The sequence below is a fragment of the Thalassophryne amazonica genome, chromosome 2 (assembly GCF_902500255.1).
Source record: "Thalassophryne amazonica chromosome 2, fThaAma1.1, whole genome shotgun sequence".
Taxonomy (NCBI): domain Eukaryota; kingdom Metazoa; phylum Chordata; class Actinopteri; order Batrachoidiformes; family Batrachoididae; genus Thalassophryne; species Thalassophryne amazonica.
Genome location: NC_047104.1, coordinates 112,610,638 through 112,636,406, shown reverse-complemented (window position 1 = coordinate 112,636,406; position 25,769 = coordinate 112,610,638). Strand labels below are relative to the sequence as shown.

General features: G+C 40.1%; 1 protein-coding gene across 1 annotated transcript; it reads right to left on the bottom strand.

Moving 5' to 3' along the window:
* Positions 1 to 25,769, bottom strand: hp (haptoglobin). Its single transcript, XM_034192073.1, has 4 exons — positions 25,665 to 25,769; positions 25,342 to 25,427; positions 6,158 to 6,441; positions 1 to 658 (listed from the first exon to the last, which is right to left on the bottom strand). The coding sequence occupies exons 1-4, from the start codon at positions 25,667 to 25,669 to the stop codon at positions 95 to 97; spliced, it is 939 nt and encodes a 312-aa protein (XP_034047964.1). The 5' UTR covers positions 25,670 to 25,769; the 3' UTR covers positions 1 to 94.

The following is a 25,769-nucleotide window of genomic DNA, read 5'->3' as shown; positions in this document are numbered from 1 at the left end:
TTCTAGTGTAGCAATGATTTCATAATCTGTGTTTCTATTCATCAAATAGCTAAGTGGTTTCTTTATCAAATTCAACAGAATGGAGGCTGAAGAGTTACAGCGACTTTAACATCTGAGCCATGGCATTTGAACGCACAGCAAACGAACTCTCTGTATCACCCCTGATGACGCTGTGGATCCACGACAGGTATGACGATAACTTCATAAAAACTGCAAACTTGTGAACCCGGCAGGGCTGGTCATACGACAAGATCCCAGCTGCGTACACGGTGCCAGTGTTAGGATCTTTGACTGCAAAAGCACCTCCTGCATCGCCAATGCAGACATTTTCACTGTATATGGTCGACCCTGTGCAGAAAGTGTTGTTGTCCACAACTGGTGCTGTTGGGCACAGGTGTTCAAATTCTTTCGTGCAGGAGGCCTGACTGACCACAGGAACCACCAGGTGTTTGAGTGATTTAGCAGAGGTGAAGTATGCTCCGAAGCCCCAGCCGCTGATGGCTCCTAATGTTCCCTCAGTGTCAGCCAGGTCCTGGCCTCTCTCTGGCAAAGGGAGAGGGGTCACTCTCTCCCCTACAATCACAGGCTCCTTCAGCTGGATCAGAGCCAGGTCATTATCCCAGTCAGATTTGTTTTGAAAGCCAGGGTGGAGGAAAACCTGCAGGGTGAAAACGTAATGAAAAACATGTTCATTGCTCTCCTTGTGCATATGGACATGTATTTTACACTACAACAATCCCTAAAATGCATCTTACTGTGGTTCACTGGTATGCTGCATCTACAGTAATACTGATTTTTATGTTGCCAGATGGCAACACGGTGACTTAATGGTTTGCACTGTTGCCTCACAGCAAGAAGGTCATGGGATCGATTCCCACCTGTGGCCTTTCTGTGTGGAGTTTGCATGTTCTTCCCATGTTTGTGTGGGTTCCCTCCGGGTGCTCCGGCTTCCTCCCACATCCAAAGACATACAGATTGGGTGAACTGAAAATTTTAAATGGTGTAAGTGTGTGTGCGTGTGTGAATGTGTTTGTTTATATGTGGCCCTGCGACAGAGTGGCGTCCTGTCCAGGGTATACCACGCCTCACGCCCTATGACTGCTGGGATAGGCACCAGCCCCCCGCGACCCTTGATTGGAGTACGCGGTTGAAGAGGAGTGCGTGATTTTGCCAGGTGAATTGAGTTGCTTTCCCCTATGTGATATGAGCATGAATTCCTTTCAAACGTGTTATGACGGTTTAAACCAGGGCTGCTTTAAAAATGCAGTTTTGTTTTGTTGCGGTTGTATCAAACACATCACTATGTGTTCAAAGAAGATGTGTTTGAAAGACTTTGGTTACTTTAAATGGGTAATGTGCAGTGACAGACTCTACACTGGGAGATTCAGGGTCTCTCCTGATAAACAGATGTAGTGTGTCGTGACTTCGGGTCACTGGTTTGTGAAAATTGTCTGTTATTCCCATTGTTTGTTGTACGTTTTGGTCATTCGGCCACAGTTTCTTACAGTCTGCCTTCTGTCGGCAGTAAAGTGTTGAATTCCTGCTGTTGATATGATAATTGAATGTGCTTCACAATAAAGGCAACATTTAGGGAATAACCCTGTTGTGTCTGATGATGTGTCAGATGTTCATGCTGGGATATACAGTCGAAAATAGGCTTTACTGGCGACACATAGCGGAGCCAGTAAAAAGCAGATTTATCGGCCGTATATAACAGCATGAACGTCCAACACGTAATCAGACACAAGGGAGTTATTCCATTCTAATCCAATTCCATCATTTGCATGGTTTATTTTTCAGGTCAGGGTGTGGAGTAATCCATCAAATATGGAAATCCATCAAATCCATCAAATGTGAAATGGTAATTCTGTATCAGAATCCACATCAATACTTTTGTACGGCATCTTAAATTCACCCATTTCAGCGGCGGCACGCGACTTTCTCTCACTCTGAGGTAACAGCGCTAACAGCTAGCAGAGTGTGCAGGCGGTGTTCTGACGACATTGTGTTTCTCAAAAGTTCCACATCCCGACAATACTGCGCATGCGCAGTTGCGTGCGCAAGCACTGTTGTGCGCGCATACGCTGTTGCACGCAGAGGACGGGAATGACATTCAACAGTAATCACATCTTGTCAGAACACCGGTCAGGGCGTGGAGTAATACATCTTTGGCCACTGGTCTAACATTTATTCCGTTCTACAGATATTATACAATTAACCAATCAGATTCGTGGAAAAAAATGTAATTGGATTAGAATTATAGAACTTGGCCTGTATTTAGCTAAAAATATAAATTTTGCTGTCAGAAATTTGCCATCTTGGGATTGAACTCTGCTCATTTATCAACAAAACAAGGCATGTAAATATTCTGGGATGAAAAAATATATATATTATCCACAGTTTGGACAAACTTTTAGAAAGTAATGAATCTGAATAATGTTCCTTTGTCCCCGTAACCATCCTGTATGTGCAGTCTGCATTCTGTCCGGTACATTCAGGGGCGTGACTACAACCCTTGGCAAAAATTATGGAATCACCGGCCTCGGAGGATGTTCATTCTGTTGTTTAATTTTGTAGAAAAAAAGCAGATCACAGACATGACACAAAACTAATTTCAAATGGAAACTTTCTGGCTTTAAGAAACACTATAAGAAATCAGGAAAAAAAAAAAATTGTGGCAGTCAGTAACGGTTACTTGTTTAGACCAAGCAGAGGAAAAAAATATGGACTCACTCAATTCTGAGGAATAAATTATGGAATCACCCTGTAAATTTCCATCCCCAAAACTAACACCTGCATCAAATCACATCTGCTTGTTGACATTAACCCTATGCCATGACATTGACCCTATGTGTCTTTTTGCAAGGAATATTTTCACAGTTTTTGCTCTATGGCAAGATGCATTATCTTCTTGAAAAATGATTTCATCATCCTTAAACATCAGAAAAGTGTCCAAAATATCAACGTAAATTTGTGCATTTATTGATGATGTAATGACAGCCATCTCCCCAGTGCCTTTACATGACATGCAGCCCCATATCATCAATGACTGTGGAAATTTACATGTTGTCTTCAGGCAGTCATCTTTATAAATCTCATTGGAACGGCATCAAGCAAAAGTTCCAGCATCATCACCTTGCCCAATGCAGATTCGAGATTCATCACTGAATATGACTTTCATCCAGTCATCCACAGTCCAAGATTGCTTTTCTTTAGCCCATTGTAACCTTGTTTTTTTCTGTTTAGGTGTTAATGATGGCTTTCATTTAGCTTTTCTGTATGTAAATCCCATATCCTTTAGGCGGTTTCTTACAGTTCGGTCACAGACGTTGACTCCAGTTTCCTCCCATTCGTTCCTCATTTGTTTTGTTGTGCATTTTCAATTTTTGAGACATATTGCTTTAAGTTTTGTGTCTTGACGCTTTGATGTCTTCCTTGGTCTACCAGTATGTTTGCCTTTAACAACCTTCCCATGTTGTTTGTATTTGGTCTAGAGTTTAGACACAGCTGACTGTGAACAACCAACATCTTTTGCAACATTGCGTGATGATTTACCCTCTTTTAAGAGTTTGATAATCCTCTCCTTTGTTTCAACTGACATCTCTCGTGTTGGAGCCATGATTCATGTCAGTCCACTTGGTGCAACAGCTCTCCAAGGTGTGATCACTCCTTTTTAGATGCAGACTAACAAGCAGATGTGATTTGATGCAGGTGTTAGTTTTGGGGATGAAAATTTACAGGGTGATTCCATAATTTATTCCTCAGAATTGAGTGAGTCCATATTTTTTTCCTCTGCTTGGTCTAAAAAAGTAACCGTTACTGACTGCCACAATCTTTTTTTCTTGATTTCTTATAGTGTTTCTTAAAGCCAGAAAGTTGCCATTTGAAATGACTTTAGTTTTGTGTCATGTCTGTGATCTGCTTTTTTTCTACAAAATTAAACAACTGAATGAACATCCTCTGAGGCCGGTGATTCCATAATTTTGCCAGGGGTTGTACAAGTAGTACAGCTTTTTGCTTAGACTAGTTAAAAACTGAAGTGTAACATTGTTTCTTCAATATTCACAAGGTTCTGTGTAATCCTGTCTGATCTTAATAATAATAATGATGATAAGAAGAAGAAGAATGATATGTACTACTACACAAATATTGTAGGTACATTTAATGTGTGTATAATATTTAAAAATATGAAAAGCTGTTAAATATCTAAAACCTCTGAACTAGTCATGTGTGTGACCACTTTTTTACCTTTTAAAAAGCCTGCTTTAATTTCTGAAAAGTCCAATTACATGTCAGTCGATTATTCTGTTACTGCATATTTCACTTTTGTGTGGCTTTTTACACATACAAGAGAGAAAACATGGAAAAATTAAGACAAACTTGTTTGACAGCCAGTATATAAATAAGCATATTGTGTTGTGCCATATAGTGATTTGCTGAACTTTTATGTTGTTGTTGTTCATTTGGCTGCTTCCGGTTTTGTTCAGGGTCGCCACAGCAGATACAGCCAGATCCGCATTATATTATTATTATTATTATTACAACCCCAATTCCAATGAAGCTGGGACGTTGTGTAAAATGTAAATAAAAACAGAATACAATGATTTGCAAATCCTCTTCAACCTATATTCAACTGAATACACCACAAAGACAAGATATTTAATGTTCAAACTGAAAAATGTTATTGTTTTTGTACAAATATTTGCTCATTTTGAAATGGATGCCTGCAACACATTAAAAAAAAAAACTGTGACAGTGGTATGTTTACCACTGTGTTACATCACCTTTCCTTCTAGCTAATGGATTGTCTTGCAAGTGTAAAGTCCTGGCTCACTAAAAACTGTCTTCAGTTGAATTGTAAAAAGACTGAGACTCTGATTATTGCTCCAGAGCTGAAAATTCCTTTGATTGTGAACCACCTCGGTTCTCTGGGCTCCTCTGTTCAGTCGAGCATCAGAAATCTTGGTGTTTGGTTTGATTAGTCATTGTCTCTTGATAGCCATTTTAGACTCTTGGTCAAAAACTGTTTTTACCACTTGAGAAATATTGCCAAGTTGAGGCCAATTCTGTCTAACTCTGATCTGGAAGTTGTGATTCATGCTTTTATTTCTTCTCGTTTAGATTATTGCAACTCGGTTTTTACTTGTTTTAACAAATGTGCCTTAAATCGTCTTCAAATGGTCCAAAATGCGGCAGCAAGACTTTTAACAAGATCTAGCAGACGGACTCACATTACCCCATTCTATCCTCCCTGCAATGGCTTCCCATCAAATTTCGTATCGATTTTAAAATTTTGGTTTTGACTTTTAGAGCTTTGCATGGTCAGGCCCCCACTTATGTGTTGCATATGTTAAGCTCCTTCGATCCTTGGAGCAGAACCTCCTCACAGTTCTGAGAACCCGCTTTAAAACCAGAGGAGACTTATCATTTAAAGCTGTGGCTCCTAACGTTTGGATACGCTACTTCTGTCCCTTCGTGTGATCGTCACTATGGATTCTTTTAAAAGGCAGCTAAAGACATTTAGTCAAGCTTTTAGTTGATTGCTCTCTTAATCACTGTTTTTTTTTTTTTAACATGGTTGTGTATTTTGTTTACCTTTTGTGATGCACTTTGTGATTTTTATCTGTGAAAGGTGCTATATAAATAAAGTTTCTTCTTCTAAATATCTTGTCTTTGTGGTGTATTCAACTGAATATAGGTTGAAGAGGATTTGCAAATCATTGTATTCTGTTTTTATTTACATTTTACACAACGTTCCAACTTCATTGGAATTGGGGCTGTATTATTATTATTATTATTATTATTATTATTATTATTATTATTATTATTATTATTATTATTATTATTATTATATGTAGCAGTAGTAGTAGCATTTACCATATTTAAGAGTAAAAGTCGCAGGACCTCCCAAAGTCATTAAAAAACCTGCTACATATACTTTGGAAAATACAGTACATATTACTATAAGTGAATTCTATATGTTGAATCAAACTTGGGCTGCTTGACAACAAATTGCTGAATTGCTTTTTGTTGCCAGTCCCTTGAAATGTGTATTTGTAAGCACAAAAAGAAATGTCCTCTTTACTTAAATTTGAACTCCAATCCCATTTTGACAAATCTTATACACAACACAATACAGGATGTTTTTCTTATTCACCTTGTCTACTTCAGCCTCTGTAGTTGTGTTCATTTCTGCCTGTTCTGTAATTCCCACGTACACTTTAGGAATGGCAGGACTTTTCCCCAGATTGTCCTGCCGACGTTTCTTGGCAAACAGATTTCTGCCAGCTGTCAAAACCCAGCGGTCAGCGATGAGCGTTCCTCCTGTGTGGCCACCATCCAGCACACTATCAGACAGGAGGACCATGACCTGCCAAGGGACGTGGGGTGCCAAGATACCACCGACCATTCGCCTGGAGCGTTGTGCTGCCATGCTGGAAGCTTAGACACAAACATGGGGAATCTTCTTCACAGACTAAAGTTAATTATGGAGTTCCACAAGGTTCTGTGCTAGGACCAATTTTATTCACTTTATACATGCTTCCCTTAGGCAGTATTATTAGACGGTATTGTTTAAATTTTCATTGTTATGCAGATGATACCCAGCTTTATCTATCCATGAAGCCAGAGGACACACACCAATTAGCTAAACTGCAGGATTGTCTTACAGACATAAGGACATGGATGACCTCTAATTTCCTGCTTTTAAACTCAGATAAAACTGAAGTTATTGTACTTGGCCCCACAAATCTTAGAAACATGGTGTCTAATCAGATCCTTACTCTGGATGGCATTACCCTGACCTCTAGTAATACTGTGAGAAATCTTGGAGTCATTTTTGATCAGGATACGTCATTCAAAGCGCATATTAAACAAATATGTAGGACTGCTTTTTTGCATTTACGCAATATCTCTAAAATTAGAAAGGTCTTGTCTCAGAGTGATGCTGAAAAACTAATTCATGCATTTATTTCCTCTAGGCTGGACTATTGTAATTCATTATTATCAGGTTGTCCTAAAAGTTCCCTAAAAAGCCTTCAGTTAATTCAAAATGCTGTAGCTAGAGTACTAACGGGAGCATATCTCACCCATATTGGCCTCTCTTCATTGGCTTCCTGTTAACTCTAGAATAGAATTTAAAATTCTTCTTCTTACTTATAAGGTTTTGAATAATCAGGTCCCATCTTATCTTAGGGACCTCGTAGTACCATATCACCCCAATAGAGCGCTTCGCTCTCAGACTGCAGGCTTACTTGTAGTTCCTAGGGTTTGTAAGAGTAGAATGGGAGGCAGAGCCTTCAGCTTTCAGGCTCCTCTCCTGTGGAACCAGCTCCCAATTCAGATCAGGGAGACAGACACCCTCTCTACTTTTAAGATTAGGCTTAAAACTTTCCTTTTTGCTAAAGCTTATAGTTAGGGCTGGATCAGGTGACCCTGAACCATCCCTTAGTTATGCTGCTATAGACGTAGACTGCTGGGGGGTTCCCACGATGCACTGTTTCTTTCTCTTTTGCTCTGTATGCACCACTCTGCATTTAATCATTAGTGATTGATCTCTGCTCCCCTCCACAGCATGTCTTTTTCCTGGTTCTCTCCCTCAGCCCCAACCAGTCCCAGCAGAAGACTGCCCCTCCCTGAGCCTGGTTCTGCTGGAGGTTTCTTCCTGTTAAAAGGGAGTTTTTCCTTCCCACTGTAGCCAGGTGCTTGCTCACAGGGGGTCGTTTTGACCGTTGGGGTTTTACATAATTATTGTATGGCCTTGCCTTACAATATAAAGCGCCTTGGGGCAACTGTTTGTTGTGATTTGGCGCTATATAAAAAAAAATTGATTGATTGATTGAAACACAACCAACATTTCATTTGCTGTGTCTTCATTTCCTTCTTTATGTGTTCTCAAAGGCTTTGGGAGGTAGTTACAAAATATTCTGTTCATGGTGACAAAAACCTCTTTAAAACATGGATTATTATGGATAATCCAACATGGTGACAGGGTTGATTTTACAACAGTGATTTCCATTACCTTGTTGAGTCAGCAAAATCAGTGCAGAACGCAATGTGACAAATTCCAGGATGACTAATATGCTTAATACTTTGCAGAGACTGAAAGAACAGAAAAAGGAAGCTGTTTTGTGAACAAATCAATAATTCAATAGTAAAATTTGCCTAAACCGTCACTGTATAAACCGGATATTCACACTCACTGGACAAAAGCAAACGTCCCAATGTTTGTGTATGGTTTTCCATGTAATAAACACTGTATATAACGTATTTTGTATAATGGATTTTCGCTCACATCAGACAAAACGTCCTGTCCAATCACAATGTATTTTCATTAAAAGCCCCTCACATTTATTGGACAGAGCAGTCTGGGCATGTCCAGTAATAAAGGTATGAAATGAAATTCAGCACTGACACTCGTCAATTTGAGGACGATTTGGGTACCGTAGTTCCTTGATTAAAAGACCGGGCATTTATTTTCTTCAAACCATGCATCTAAACCAGGAAGGCTGTAATTGAAGGCTGGCAGTTATTAACAAAATAATCATTAAAATAATAATTCCACTGTAATATGGTGTTAAGTTTCACACAGATAACCCTGGGTGTGACAAACCAAACCGCTTTAGATCAGAGCCCTCTGCATGACTGCAAACTCACTCACCTGCTAAATGACGAAGACCACAAAAGGCTGTGATCTGTCACCTTTCCAGTTTCACTCCTTCCTCTCCCGTCATATTTTAATAGTGTTTGTAGTGCACATGCTGATTACATTTCGATCATGGATCAAATATGTTTAGCAAAAAGTCTGCAAATATGACCAACTTTACAACACGGAGTCAAAAAAAAAAAGATGTTCAAATGTCCCGCAATTCATGGAAGGAAATTGTATGTACCGTACTGTTGGTTTGGAGGTGAAGCTTGTTGAGGAACAAATTAATCCAGAAAAAGCTACTGTTCCTGCTGTAAATTGCATAAAGACCTGACGGAGAACTTTAAAAGGGTCATGAACTCTCTCAAGCTTTTTGCAACCTTATTGTTGCAAAACATATGGATGCCATTGGTTACAGAAGCATTTCTAAACTTCTGAATGTTCCAGTGAGCACTGTTGGGGCCATAATCTGGATGCAGAAAGAACATCATTTCACCATAAACCAGGCACGAGCAGGTGCTCCTCGCAAGATTTCTGCCAAGAAACTCAGATGGTTTCAGAGAATGATCATAAAGCTGCTACAATGGACCCAGCCAATCACATGACTTGAATTACTGGTGGTAATTCTACTGGTGGTTGGCTCTCACTGCGGTATTGTATCACTTCCTGTTCCGGAGCACAGCGGTGTTTTTCTGTATCTGTTAGCTGTTTAATCTGCGCAGTTAGATTGATCTAGTTATCTAGATTACGATTTGTTTCCCAGTGTAATCTTTACGTGCCTTAACTAAAGCACTCATTCTGCTGAATCACCTCTAAATTATTTACACATTATTCACTTTGCGTGTTTTTAGGAATCCGCTAGCTTAGCGTAGCTACTAGCTCTTAGCCGATTTAGCATGGCGGCTTCTCCTGTCTCTCCCGCACTTTTCTGCTCTGGGTGTGAAATGTTTAGTTATTCCTCGGCCTCCTTTAGCAGTAATGGTACTTGTAATAAGTGTAGCTTATTCGTAGCTTTGGAGGCCAGGCTGGGCGAATTGGAGACTCGGCTCCGCACCGTGGAAAATTCTACAGCTAGCCAGGCCCCTGTAGTCGGTGCGGACCAAGGTAGCTTAGCCGCCGTTAGTTTCCCTCTGGCAGATCCCGAGCAGCCGGGAAAGCAGACCGACTGGGTGACTGTGAGGAGGAAGCGTAGCCCTAAACAGAAGCCCCGTGTACACCGCCAACCCGTTCACATTTCTAACCGTTTTTCCCCACTCGACGACACACCCGCCGAGGATCAAACTCTGGTTATTGGCGACTCTGTTTTGAGAAATGTGAAGTTAGCGACACCAGCAACCATAGTCAATTGTCTTCCGGGGGCCAGAGCAGGCGACATTGAAGGAAATTTGAAACTGCTGGTTAAGGCTAAGCGTAAATTTGGTAAGATTGTAATTCACGTCGGCAGTAATGACACCCGGTTACGCCAATCGGAGGTCACTAAAATTAACATTAAATCGGTGTGTAACTTTGCAAAAACAATGTCGGACTCTGTAGTTTTCTCTGGGCCCCTCCCCAATCAGACCGGGAGTGACATGTTTAGCCGCATGTTCTCCTTGAATTGCTGGCTGTCTGAGTGGTGTCCAAAAAATGAGGTGGGCTTCATAGATAATTGGCAAAGCTTCTGGGGAAAACCTGGTCTTGTTAGGAGAGACGGCATCCATCCCACTTTGGATGGAGCAGCTCTCATTTCTAGAAATCTGGCTAATTTTCTTAAATCCTCCAAACCGTGACTATCCAGGGTTGGGACCAGGAAGCAGAGTTGTAGTCTTACACACCTCTCTGCAGCTTCTCTCCCCCTGCCATCCCCTCATTACCCCATCCCCGCAGAGACGGTGCCTGCTCCCAAACCACCAATAACCAGCAAAAATCTATTTAAGCATAAAATTCAAAAAGAAAAAATAATATAGCACCTTCAACTGCACCACAGACTAAAACAGTTAAATGTGGTCTATTAAACATTAGGTCTCTCTCTTCTAAGTCCCTGTTGGTAAATGATATAATAATTGATCAACATATTGATTTATTCTGCCTAACAGAAACCTGGTTACAGCAGGATGAATATGTTAGTTTAAATGAGTCAACACCCCCGAGTCACACTAACTGTCAGAATGCTCGTAGCACGGGCCGGGGCGGTGGATTAGCAGCAATCTTCCATTCCAGCTTATTAATTAATCAAAAACCCAGACAGAGCTTTAATTCATTTGAAAGCTTGTCTCTTAGTCTTGTCCATCCAAATTGGAAGTCCCAAAAACCAGTTTTATTTGTTATTATCTATCGTCCACCTGGTCGTTACTGTGAGTTTCTCTGTGAATTTTCAGACCTTTTGTCTGACTTAGTGCTTAGCTCAGATAAGATAATTATAGTGGGCGATTTTAACATCCACACAGATGCTGAGAATGACAGCCTCAACACTGCATTTAATCTATTATTAGACTCTATTGGCTTTGCTCAAAAAGTAAATGAGTCCACCCACCACTTTAATCATATCTTAGATCTTGTTCTGACTTATGGTATGGAAATAGAAGACTTAACAGTATTCCCTGAAAACTCCCTTCTGTCTGATCATTTTTTAATAACATTTACATTTACTCTGATGGACTACCCAGCAGTAGGGAATAAGTTTCATTACACTAGAAGTCTTTCAGAAAGCGCTGTAACTAGGTTTAAGGATATGATTCCTTCTTTATGTTCTCTAATGCCATATAACAACACAGTGCAGAGTAGCTACCTAAACTCTGGAAGGGAGATAGAGTATCTCGTCAATAGTTTTACATCCTCATTGAAGACAACTTTGAATGCTGTAGCTCCTCTGAAAAAGAGAGCTTTAAATCAGAAGTGTCTGACTCCATGGTATAACTCTCAAACTCGTAGCTTAAAGCAGATAACCCGTAAGTTGGAGAGGAAATGGCATCTCACTAATTTAGAAGATCTTCACTTAGCCTGGAAAAAGAGTCTGTTGCTCTATAAAAAAGCCCTCCGTAAAGCTAGGACATCTTTCTACTCATCACTAATTGAAGAAAATAAGAACAACCCCAGGTTTCTTTTCAGCGCTGTAGCCAGGCTGACAAAGAGTCAGAGCTCTATTGAGCTGAGTATTCCATTATCTTTAACTAGTAATGAGTTCATGACTTTCTTTGCTAACAAAATTTTAACTATTAGAGAAAAAATTACTCATAACCATCCCAAAGACGTATCGTTATCTTTGGCTGCTTTCAGTGATGCCGGTATTTGGTTAGACTCTTTCTCTCCGATTGTTCTGTCTGAGTTATTTTCATTAGTTACTTCATCCAAACCATCAACATGTTTATTAGACCCCATTCCTACCAGGCTGCTCAAGGAAGCCCTACCATTATTTAATGCTTCGATCTTAAATATGATCAATCTATCTTTGTTAGTTGGCTATGTACCACAGGCTTTTAAGGTGGCAGTAATTAAACCATTACTTAAAAAGCCATCACTTGACCCAGCTATCTTAGTTAATTATAGGCCAATCTCCAACCTTCCTTTTCTCTCAAAAATTCTTGAAAGGGTAGTTGTAAAACAGCTAACTGATCATCTGCAGAGGAATGGTCTATTTGAAGAGTTTCAGTCAGGTTTTAGAATTCATCATAGTACAGAAACAGCATTAGTGAAGGTTACAAATGATCTTCTTATGGCCTCGGACAGTGGACTCATCTCTGTGCTTGTTCTGTTAGACCTCAGTGCTGCTTTTGATACTGTTGACCATAAAATTTTATTACAGAGATTAGAGCATGCCATAGGTATTAAAGGCACTGCGCTGCGGTGGTTTGAATCATATTTGTCTAATAGATTACAATTTGTTCATGTAAATGGGGAATCTTCTTCACAGACTAAAGTTAATTATGGAGTTCCACAAGGTTCTGTGCTAGGACCAATTTTATTCACTTTATATATGCTTCCCTTAGGCAGTATTATTAGACGGTATTGCTTAAATTTTCATTGTTACGCAGATGATACCCAGCTTTATCTATCCATGAAGCCAGAGGACACACACCAATTAGCTAAACTGCAGGATTGTCTTACAGACATAAAGACATGGATGACCTCTAATTTCCTGCTTTTAAACTCAGATAAAACTGAAGTTATTGTACTTGGCCCCACAAATCTTAGAAACATGGTGTCTAACCAGATCCTTACTCTGGATGGCATTACCCTGACCTCTAGTAATACTGTGAGAATCTTGGAGTCATTTTTGATCAGGATATGTCATTCAAAGCGCATATTAAACAAATATGTAGGACTGCTTTTTTGCATTTACGCAATATCTCTAAAATCAGAACGGTCTTGTCTCAGAGTGATGCTGAAAAACTAATTCATGCATTTATTTCCTCTAGGCTGGACTATTGTAATTCATTATTATCAGGTTGTCCTAAAAGTTCCCTAAAAAGCCTTCAGTTAATTCAAAATGCTGCAGCTAGAGTGCTGACGGGGACTAGAAGGAGAGAGCATATCTCACCCATATTGGCCTCTCTTCATTGGCTTCCTGTTAATTCTAGAATAGAATTTAAAATTCTTCTTCTTACTTATAAGGTTTTGAATAATCAGGTCCCATCTTATCTTAGGGACCTCGTAGTACCATATCACCCCAATAGAGCGCTTCGCTCTCAGACTGCAGGCTTACTTGTAGTTCCTAGGGTTTGTAAGAGTAGAATGGGAGGCAGAGCCTTCAGCTTTCAGGCTCCTCTCCTGTGGAACCAGCTCCCAATTCAGATCAGGGAGACAGACACCCTCTCTACTTTTAAGATTAGGCTTAAAACTTTCCTTTTTGCTAAAGCTTATAGTTAGGGCTGGATCAGGTGACCCTGAACCATCCCTTAGTTATGCTGCTATAGACGTAGACTGCTGGGGGGTTCCCATGATGCACTGTTTCTTTCTCTTTTTGCTCTGTATGCACCACTCTGCATTTAATCATTAGTGATCGATCTCTGCTCCCCTCCACAGCATATCTTTTTCCTGGTTCTCTCCCTCAGCCCCAACCAGTCCCAGCAGAAGACTGCCCCTCCCTGAGCCTGGTTCTGCTGGAGGTTTCTTCCTGTTAAAAGGGAGTTTTTCCTTCCCACTGTAGCCAAGTGCTTGCTCACAGGGGGTCGTTTTGACCGTTGGGGTTTTACATCATTATTGTATGGCCTTGCCTTACAATATAAAGCGCCTTGGGGCAACTGTTTGTTGTGATTTGGCGCTATATAAAAAAAAAAATTTGATTTGATTTGATTTGAATTCAACAGAAAATCTATTGAAAAAATAAAGATCAAAGTTCATGGAGGAGGTCCACAGAACCAAGATTTGAAGACTGACTGTGTGGAAGAATTGGCCAAAATCACATCAGAGAATTGCGTGTGACTAGTTTCTCCATACAGGAGGCATCTTGAAGCTGCAATTACCAACAAAGGCTTTTGTACAAAGTATTAAATGTTAGTGTGTTCAATACTTTTCCCCCAATGCCATTCCATTTTATTACACATAACTTAATTTCTGTTCATATTTGTTTTGGGGTTTTTTGCATGTGTGGATTACTTTTTTAACTGAATTACTTTTTTAAAACCTTTATTTAACAAGGTTTATCCCATTGAGATTAAGATCTCTTTCCCAAGGAGTAAAAAAGATCCTGATAATGATCATAATGTTGTCACCGACATCTGGTGAAAATTTTAATGTCAAGCACCTTTAGAAATATATTTACTGAGAAAAATGGTGATGTGATCAATACTTATTTTACCCGCTGTATATTGAATAACTTAAAATACACAATAATGTATTTATGCAAGATATGGAATTTTACTTTTAGTCAATGCTTCCAAAGCATTTTTGCCAATTGGCCACTTGTGCGATATCTGTCAAAATTAATATTCTATAAACCAAAAATGAAAGTAATCCTTTGGGATTGCTCAGATATGTCACATATACATCCAATGTGTATAGCCTAAAAAAGGTAATAAATAAGTAAATAAATAAATAAACAATAAAGCAGTATTTCTGAGCATGTTTGTGTGTATGTACAGTTGTATGCAAAGGTTTGGGCACCCCTGATAATTTTCAGGATTTTCCTTTATAAATCATTGGTTGTCTGGATCAGAAATTTCAGTTAAATATATCATATAGCAGATGAACACACTGATTTTTAAGAAGTGAAATGAAGTTTCTAGTATTTACAGAAAGTGTGCAATAATTATTTAAACAAAATTGCCTTTGGATGTTAGGCTGGCTCCTTCATTAGAGGTTATTAAGTCTTGCTTAAAAATTGTTCATGTTCTAGTCAGTGTTAGTCACGTTGGTCACATTTTTTACTTGTATTTTTGTTTTATCTGTGTTGTATTTTTATTAATGTCTTATTTGGAAAGCACTTCGTTAACTTTGTTGTTCTTTAAGTGCTCTATAAATAAAGTTGGTTTGGATTGGATTGGATTGGATTGGATTGGAAAATTGGGCAGGTGCATAAATTTGGTCATATGTATTGATTTGAATACATTTAGCACTAACTACTGGAACATAAAATTGGTTTGGTAAGCTCATTGACCCTTGACCTCCTTACACAGGTGAATCCAATCATGGGAAAGCGTATTTAAGGTGGCCATTTACAAATGTTTCCCCTCATTGCATCTCTTCTAATGAGTAGCAACATGGGAGCCTCTAAACAACTCTCAAATGACCTGAAAAGAAAGATCGTTCAACATCATGGTTTAGGGGAAGGCTATCAGTTTCCACTGTGAGGAACATAGTGAGGAAATGGAAGGTCACAGGCACAGTACTAGTTAAGGCCTGACGTGGCAGGCCAAGAAAAATCTCAGATAAGCTGAAGCGAAGGATGGTGAGAACTAGGGTTGAGCCGGATACTTGTTTCAGACAAGTATCCAGTACGGATAAAGCATTTTTGATGAGCACGAGCATGATCCGAATAAAACTCATCAATATCAATCAATCAATCAATCAACTTTTTTCTTATATAGTGCCAAATCACAACAAACAGTTGCCCCAAGGCGCTCCATATTGTAAGGCAAGGCCATACAATAATTATGAAAAACCCCAACGGTCAAAACGACCCCCTATGAGCAAGCACTTGGCCACAGTGGGAAGGAAAAACTCCCTTTTAACAGGAAGAAACCTCCAGCAGAACCAGGCTCAGGGAGGGGCAGTCTTCTGCTGAGACTGGTTGGGGCTGAGGGAAAAAAACAGGAAAAAGACATCCCGTGAAGGGGGGCAGAGATCGATCACTAATGATTAAATGCAGAGTGATGCATACGGAGCAAAAAGAGAAAGAAACAGTGCATCATGGGAACCCCCCCACAATCTACGTCTAAAGCAGCATAACCAAGGGATGGTCCAGGGTCACCCGATCCAGCCCTAACTATAAGCCTTAGCGAAAAGGAAAGTTTTAAGCCTAATCTTAAAAGTAGAGAGGGTATCTGTCTCCCTGATCTGAATTGGGAGCTGGTTCCACAGGAGAGGAGCCTGAAAGCTGAAGGCTCTGCCTCCCATTCTACTCTTACAAACCCTAGGAATTACAAGTAAGCCCGCAGTCTGAGAGCGAAGCGCTCTAATGGGGTAATATGGTACTACGAGGTCCCTAAGATAAGATGGGACCTGATTATTCAAAACCTTATAAGTAAGAAGAAGAATTATAAATTCTATTCTAGAATTAACAGGAAGCCAATGAAGAGAGGCCAACACGGGTGAGATATGCTCTCTCCTGCTAGTCCCCGTCAGTACTCTAGCTGCAGCATTCTGAACCAACTGAAGGCTTTTTAGGGAACTTTTAGGACAACCTGATAATAATGAATTACAATAGTCCAGCCTAGAGGAAATAAATGCATGAATTAGTTTTTCAGCATCACTCTGAGACAAGACCTTTCTGATTTTAGAGATATTGCGTAAATGCAAAAAGGCAGTCCTACATATTTGTTTAATATGCGCTTTGAATGACATATCCTGATCAAAAATGACTCCAAGATTTCTCACAGTATTACTAGAGATCAGGGAAATGCCATCCAGAGTAACGATCTGGTTAGACACCATGCTTCTAAGATTTGTGGGGCCAAGTACAATAACTTCAGTTTTATCTGAGTTTAAAAGCAGGAAATTAGAGGTCATCCATGTCTTTATGTCTGTAAGACAATCCTACAGTTTAGCTAATTGGTGTGTATCCTCTGGCTTCATGGATAGATAAAGCTGGGTATCATCTGCGTAACAATGAAAATTTAAGCAATACCGTCTAATAATACTGCCTAAGGGAAGCATGTATAAAGTGAATAAAATTGGTCCTAGCACAGAACCTTGTGGAACTCAATAATTAACTTTAGTCTGTGAAGAAGATTCCCCATTTACATGAACAAACTGTAATCTATTAGACAAATATGATTCAAACCACCGCAGCGCAGTGCCTTTAATACCTATGACATGCTCTAATCTCTGTAATAAAATTTTATGGTCAACAGTATCAAAAGCAGCACTGAGGTCCAACAGAACAAGCACAGAGATAAGTCCACTGTCCGAAGCCATAAGAAGATCATTTGTAACCTTCACTAATGCTGTTTCTGTACTATGATGAATTCTAAAACCTGACTGAAACTCTTCAAATAGACCATTCCTCTGCAGGTGATCAGTTAGCTGTTTTACAACTACCCTCTCAAGAATCTTTGAGAGAAAAGGAAGGTTGGAGATTGGCCTATAATTAGCTAAGATAGCTGGGTCAAGTGATGGCTTTTTAAGTAATGGTTTAATTACTGCCACCTTAAAGGCCTGTGGTACATAGCCAACTAACAAAGATAGATTGATCATATTTAAGATTGAAGCATTAAATAATGGTAGGACTTCCTTGAGCAGCCTGGCAGGAATGGGGTCTAATAAACATGTTGATGGTTTGGATGAAGTAACTAATGAAAATAACTCAGACAGAACAATCGGAGAGAAAGAGTCTAACCAAATACCGGCATCACTGAAAGCAGCCAAAGATAACGATACATCTTTGGGATGTTTATGAGTAATTTTTTCTCTAATAGTCAAAATTTTGTTAGCAAAGAAAGTCATGAAGTCATTACTAGTTAAAGTTAATGGAATACTCAGCTCAATAGAGCTCTGACTCTTTGTCAGCCTGGCTACAGTGCTGAAAAGAAACCTGGGGTTATTCTTATTTTCTTCAATTAGTGATGAGTAGAAAGATGTCCTAGCTTTACGGAGGGCTTTTTTATAGAGCAACAAACTCTTTTTCCAGGCTAAGTGAAGATCTTCTAAATTAGTGAGACGCCATTTCCTCTCCAACTTACGGGTTATCTGCTTTAAGCTACGAGTTTGTGAGTTATACCACGGAGTCAGACACTTCTGATTTAAAGCTCTCTTTTTCAGAGGAGCTACAGCATCCAAAGTTGTCTTCAAAGAGGATGTAAAACTATTGACGAGATACTCTAACTCCCTTACAGAGTTTAGGTAGCTACTCTGCTCTGTGTTGGTATATGACATTAGAGAACATAAAGAAGGAATCATATCCTTAAACCTAGTTACAGCGCTTTCTGAAAGACTTCTAGTGTAATGAAACTTATTCCCCACTGCAGGGTAGTCCATCAGAGTAAATGTAAATGTTATTAAAAAATGATCAGACAGAAGGGAGTTTTCAGGGAATACTGTTAAGTCTTCTATTTCCATACCATAAGTCAGAACAAGATCTAAGATATGATTAAAGTGGTGGGTGGACTCATTTACTTTTTGAGCAAAGCCGATAGAGTCTAATAATAGATTAAATGCAGTGTTGAGGCTGTCATTCTCAGCATCTGTGTGGATGTTAAAATCGCCCACTATAATTATCTTATCTGAGCTAAGCACTAAGTCAGACAAAAGGTCTGAAAATTCACAGAGAAACTCACAGTAACGACCAGGTGGACGATAGATAATAACAAATAAAACTGGTTTTTGGGACTTCCAATTTGGATGGACAAGACTAAGAGACAAGCTTTCAAATGAATTAAAGCTCTGTCTAGGTTTTTGATTAATTAATAAGCTGGAATGGAAGATTGCTGCTAATCCTCCGCCCCGGCCCGTGCTACGAGCATTCTGACAGTTAGTGTGACTCGGGGGTGTTGACTCATTTAAACTAACATATTCATCCTGCTGTAACCAGGTTTCTGTTAGGCAGAATAAATCAATACGTTGATCAATTATTATATCATTTACCAACAGGGACTTAGAAGAGAGAGACCTAATGTTTAATAGACCACATTTAACTGTTTTAGTCTGTGGTGCAATTGAAGGTGCTATATTATTTTTTCTTTTTGAATTTTTATGCTTAAATAGATTTTTGCTGGTTATTGGTGGTCTGGGAGCAGGCACCGTCTCTACGGGGATGGGGTAATGAGGGGATGGCAGGGGGAGAGAAGCTGCAGAGAGGTGTGTAAGACCACAGCTCTGCCTCCTGGTCCCAACGCTAGACAGTCACAGTTTGGAGGATCCAAGAAAATTGGCCAGATTTCTAGAAATGAGAGCTGCTCCATCTAAAGTGGGATGGATGCCGTCTCTCCTAACAAGACCAGGTTTTCCCCAGAAGCTTTGCCAATTATCAATGAAGCCCACCTCATTTTTTGGACACCACTCAGACAGCCAGCAATTCAAGGAGAACATGCAGCTAAACATGTCACTCCCGGTCTGATTGGGGAGGGGCCCAGAGAAAACAACAGAGTCCGACATTGTTTTTGCAAAGTTACACACCGATTTAATGTTAATTTTAGTGACCTCCGATTGGCGTAACCGAGTGTCATTACTGCCGACGTGAATTACAATCTTACCAAATTTACGCTTAGCCTTAGCCAGCAATTTCAAATGTCCTTCGATGTCGCCTGCTCTGGCCCCCGGAAGACAATTGACAATGGTTGCTGGTGTCGCTAACTTCACATTTCTCAAAACAGAGTCGCCAATAACCAGAGTTTGATCCTCGGCGAGTGTATCGTCGAGTGGGGAAAAACGGTTAGAGATGTGAACGGGTTGACGGTGTACACGGGGCTTCTGTTTAGGGCTACGCTTCCTCCTCACAGTCACCCAGTCAGCCTGCTTTCCCGACTGCCCGGGATCCGCCAGGGGGGAACTAACAGCGGCTAAGCTACCTTGGTCCGCACCGACTACAGGGGCCTGGCTAGCTGTAGAATTTTCCACGGTGCGGAGCCGAGTCTCCAATTCGCCCAGCCTGGCCTCCAAAGCTACGAATAAGCTGCACTTATTACAAGTACCGTTACTGCTAAAGGAGGCCGAGGAATAACTAAACATTTCACACCCAGAGCAGAAAAGTACGGGAGAGACAGGAGAAGCCGCCATGCTAAATCGGCTAAGAGCTAGTAGCTACGCAACCTAGCGGATTCCTAAAAACACACAAAGTGAATAATGTGTAAATAATTTAGAGGTGATTCAGCAGAAGGAGTGCCCCAATCAAGGCACCAAACAGGCCATGAAGCAGCACAGGCAACGCACGACAACAGCGAACGCACGACAACGGTGCTAAAATAAAATAAAAATTGACTAAACACGCTGTGGAGCAGCACAGATAACACACGACAACAGTGCTAAAAAAAAAATAAATAAAAAAAAATAAAAAAATAAAAAAAAATAAAAACGAAAGCGTTAGCAAGCTAGTTAGCTTGCCAACGCTGATGAAAGTTAGCTGATAAAAGTGCTCCGTCGCGATGTTTCGACCGTTAGAGGTCTTCCTTAGGCATTGGAGCACAGTAAAAAAGTAAAAGTAAAAAAAAAGTAAAAAGGTAAAAAAGTAAAAAAGTCTTGAAAAAGACTGTTAGTTCAAGTCCAAAGCAGCAGGTAGCAGTCTCTGTGTAAACAGTCCCAACAGAGAGCCAAAATTCTGATGCAATCATGAAAAACAAAAGAACGCTCCAACACATCACAATATCTGTGCTTGTGCTGAAAGAAAATTCTCATTGGCTAACTGACTGTCTTCACGCTCTGTGATTGGCCAGTCACACACAGCGCCCGCCCCTCCCTACACAGACACGTCTCTCTGCAGCTTCTCTCTCTCACACACACACACACACACACACACACACACACACACACACACACACACACACACACACACACACACACACACACACACACACACACACACACAGGATCTCTCTCTGTGCTTCGCTGGATTCTGCCTCACGTTGCTCTCTCAGTACTCTAAGTTTTCTTCAGCTCGCCTCTTTTTCGGTTTGTCTGATACAGTGGTCCCTCACTATAACGCGGTTCACTTTTTGCAGCCTCACAGTTTCGCGGATTTTATTTAGTGCAATTTTGCATGCTTTTTTTTTTTTTACAGCGCATTGTGTTCTGTGTCCTTATCAGGCGGGCCGGTCGGGGCACCGGTCGGCATCACCGCGATTGCTCTCACTGCCTCCGATGCGCTTACTGAGTCTGCGGGCTCGGTAAACGCAGCAGCGGGCCACTCACACCGCCCTCCTGTCTGCTGTGTGGAGCTGTGCCAAATCTGGCAACAGGTCCAGAGACTACGCTCGCTGTTTTGATGCGGATGTTGACCGCAGCCGCAGAGCTCCGTGGCCACCGAGAGAGGATATTGCAAAAAATAGCACTGACTACTTCGCGGATTTCGCTTATCGCAGGTTATTTTTAGAACGTAACTCCCATGATAAACGAGGGACCACTGTATTTTAAATTACTAGGTGAACTTGTTTCGTATCATATGCGGTGCTTTTGACAAGACAGAGCTGAAAACGGCTCCTGTCGCGTCAGCCACTCCCTCCATTCCAGTTGGGTTTATTTATTTATTTAACTATTTGTTTGCTCTTCGTTTTGTTGGTGGTATAAAGTCAGTTGGAAAACTTTGCTCCTGCTGAACGTGGTGCTTTTGAGAAGAATACAGTGAACAAGGCTGACATATTACTTCCCTGTTTGCCATCACTGGATGTTTGCATGAATCACCAAGTTCACACAGATCATTAAAAATAAACAGTGTTACAGACCACTTACACACATACACACATATAACTAACACACAAAGTAGCCTATATTAATATTTTTATTGAATATGGCTGCATGCATGACACTTTCTCACTGCAGTTCATAAAAATAAATTGGTCAGTCGAACAACCTCTCTCCCTCTCATACAGTCACACACACATGCACACACAGACAGTCATGCACACACAGACACACAGGCACAGACACACACACACACACACACACACACACACACACACACACACACACACACACACACACACACACACACACACACACACACACACACACACAGTGTTGCCACAGTTACTTTGAAAAAGTAACTTAGTTACTTTACTGATTACTCAATTGTAAAAGTAACTAAGTTAGATTACTAGTTACTTTTTTAGTTACTTTTCCCAGCTGCCGACAACAACCCTCTGCCACCTCAACATGACAATGATACCTGTTTTGCCAAAACTCACTTTATAGTCACCCTTTCTTGACTTCAATGAAAATAAATACTTGTTTTATAAAAAGTAAAATAAAGACGTCTTTCTTGACCTCATATTTAACTGTTGACAGCACTGTAACAGTAAAACTTGCAATTTCGAGCCTACATTGTTTATAAAGGTAACTATTAAATTCTAACATTTTTCTAACATTTAAATTCTCTCTAAACATTTTACTTGTCGAAATTATTATTATTTTAAGCAATATTAGTTGTAGTAAAAAACGGCTTCAAAACTGGACCTTTAATCTAGGGGTGTTGTGGGGGAGGGGGGCACATCCCTGCCCCACGCCCCCATTCCATCTGGATTCGCCCCTGCTTTGGCGTTTGAGCACAAAGAATGGATAACATTTATTTATGCAGAAAACAGGACCAGATTTACAGGTAAGAAAGTTTTATTGCGTTTTCACATCATGTGGTCCTCAGAAAGAGAGTTTAGGTGCATTTGAGTGGAAAATAGTGTTAGTTGTTGACGCGTCGCGGAGGATCAGCTGTTTTTAACGACCAGATACAGAGCGGCTCAGATCAGAATTCTAAATAAAGGAGGGGAAAAAGTATAAAAATGTCTTTGTAAAGCTCAGTGCAGGTGTGCTGATCACCGCGCTTTAAGAGGTGAGGACGAGTCGAGCAGCTGCAAAAAACCGCGGATTAAAAGCTCACAGCTCACTGAAAGTGGGCAGTTCAGTCGAACCCCGACCTCCTGCCCACAGACCAAGTTTAATGCTGTTATCGACCCACAATGAAAAATAATAGTAACGCACAGTGACATGGAGAAGTAACTTTAATCTGATTACTGATTTGGAAAGATTAACGCGTTAGATTACTCGTTACTAAAAAAAGTGGTCAGATTAGAGTAACGCGTTACCGGCATCACTGCACACACACACACACCTTAATCAATATTGTTTAACTTTGTGTGGAAAAAAAAGCCAAGAACATTAGGTAGTAAAAATAAATAATTGAAGAAAATCACAGTTTGATGAGAAAATTAAAAAAAAAAGGAAAAAAAAAGAAAGTTGTGTTGAGTGTGACTCTTGTTCATGGATACTTAGTAGTTCATTATTTCCTACTACACTGAATGTTTGGCTGTTCTATTATTCATTCATACACTTAAGAACATTCATGTTCTGAGTTCATAAAAAAAAAACTTGTTCTGTAAATAGTTCTCTTATTTTTGTGATCAAAAACATTGATTTGAATCTCAATATTGAGACTGTTCTGTAAATAGTTTGCAAATAAACAATAAATATAGCAACTTCTGATCAATACATATCAATTTCAGACTTAAAATAATGTACTGATTTAAGCCCCAGATAATGCAATGGAGACACGCACATCCAAAGCACCTGAAGAGGCGTGCAGGATCAGCAGCATATCACAGTGAAAAACCAAATGATCTGAAACGTTACATTTATCTTTTTGTTAAATAAATTTTTTTTCTGACTGGGAGCGCTGTGGCTGTGCGGATCATTTGGTTTTTCACTGATTTAAGCCCCAGCCATTTTGGGTTAAACCACGCCCACTTCTGATTTAGGCCCCGCCCACTACAAGCACAGATACGGATACAGATAATTTAGATGGTTGAACAGATACAGATACGGATACAGATAGTGGTGTACTCGCTCATCCCTAGTGAGAACAGTCATAGTCAACCCACAGACCTGCTCCAAAGACCTACAACATGATCTTGCTGCAGATAGTGTCTCTGTGCATCGTTCAACTATACAGCGCACTTTGCACAAGGAGATGCTGTAATGCAGACGAAACCTTTTCTGCATACACACCACAAACAGAGTCGCTTGAGGTATGCTAAAGCACATTTGGACAAGCTGGCTTCATTTTGAAATAACCACTTGCTACATACAGTAAAATTCGGAGGTGGTTCCATCACACTGTGAGGCTGTGTGGCCAGTGTAGGTACTGGGAATCTTGTTAAAGTTGAGGGTCACCTGGATTCCAGTCAATATAAGCAGATTCATGAATCTGTGACAAAGTTGAAGTTGCGCCGGGGCTGGATCTTTCAACAAGACAACAACCCTAAACACTGCTCAAAATCTACTAAGGCATTCATGCAGAGGAACAAGTACAACATTCTGGAATGGCCATCTCAGTCCCCAGACCTGAATATTATTGAAAATCTGTAGTGTGATTTTAAGCGGTCTGTCCATGCTCAGAAACCAACAAACCTGAGATGTTTTGTAAAGAAGAATGGTCCAAAATACCTTCAACCGGAATCCAGACTCTCATTGGAAGCTATATAGGAAGTGTTTAGAAGCTGTTATTTCTGCAAAAGGAGAATCTACTAACTACTGATGTATAATGATTAATAAAGGAAAATCATGAAAATTATCAGAGGTGCCCAAACTTTTGCATACAACTGTATGTGTCTCAGAGTTTGTCATTTCCAGGACTGTGCAATAATGGGTTATGTGTAACCGGATTATGCATTCCTGTTTCAGCAATAATGTAATTGTGTTCCATTACACTAACAGAGATAACAGCTGTAATCAGATGACACTTAAATTAAAAATAAAGATTCTTTTCTGGATTGCAACATTTCCTGCACACAAGGACAACAGGCCACCATGACGCAGACTGAGATTGTTTCTCTTTTCTGAAACCACAGTTTAGGACTGGGTGATTCATCACATTTTGTTTACAGGTAAAATGTTGGCTTCCAATGGTCCAAAAATAACATTACCAAGATAAAACATTTGTTTTGCTGCATTCCATTTTGCAATGACACTCTCTTTGAGCCATGTGTGATAAATCCAAGCAGCACCCTCCTGTGTGTGTGGGGTGGGGCATGCATGCGTGCGTCTCTCCAGAGTTTCAGCAGCAGTAACACTGTACAGATACTGCCTAGTCACGTCAGTCGGTTTCACATGAAAGGCAAGAAAAAAAATTTAAATAAAAAGGTCCAGTGGGCCATTTCATCATTATTTTTTATCGACACTGTTTGTTGTCTGACAGACTACACCTGGAAAAAAAGTCATTTTAATGACATGTCCTGTTGTCTTTATCTGCATTTGGTACTGAGATCATCACATAGTAACAGAGTAACTAGATTACATTAACTTTGTGGGACTGGGATTAGGTTGTGGATTACATGTATTTAAGAATGGAATTGGTAACGCAAGATGAAAACATGTTTAAAGTCTGGTTTGTGCACGTGTGTGTGTGTGCGCGTATGTGATACCTATAGATTGTAACAAGCTCCCTTCAGTCTGAGCCACATCTGTGAGACAGGCCCACATGGCCAACAGGAACACGACTTGCAAAAGCCTAAACATCAACAACAAACACAAATTAGAAAAAAACACAATCACTAGAGACGATGGTAGTTGCACATTACTTTATGTTACCATGCTATTGTTGTTTTTTGTTTTTTTTTGTTTTTTTTTGCAGTGTTGAATAGTTTGCAGTAATAATAATCAACTGAGGAATTGTCTTCCATTCTAGATAATACACATTTTTAAGGAGATTTATAATTACGCACAAAATAAGGTAATTTAAACTTACCACATGTTGTAAATACAGTATTTTTCCTCTGGTTGCTGGTTCTGATGTCTCCTCTGGGTGTGTTATAGCCAGGAGACTTTTTATACAGTCACAACCTCTGCTAGG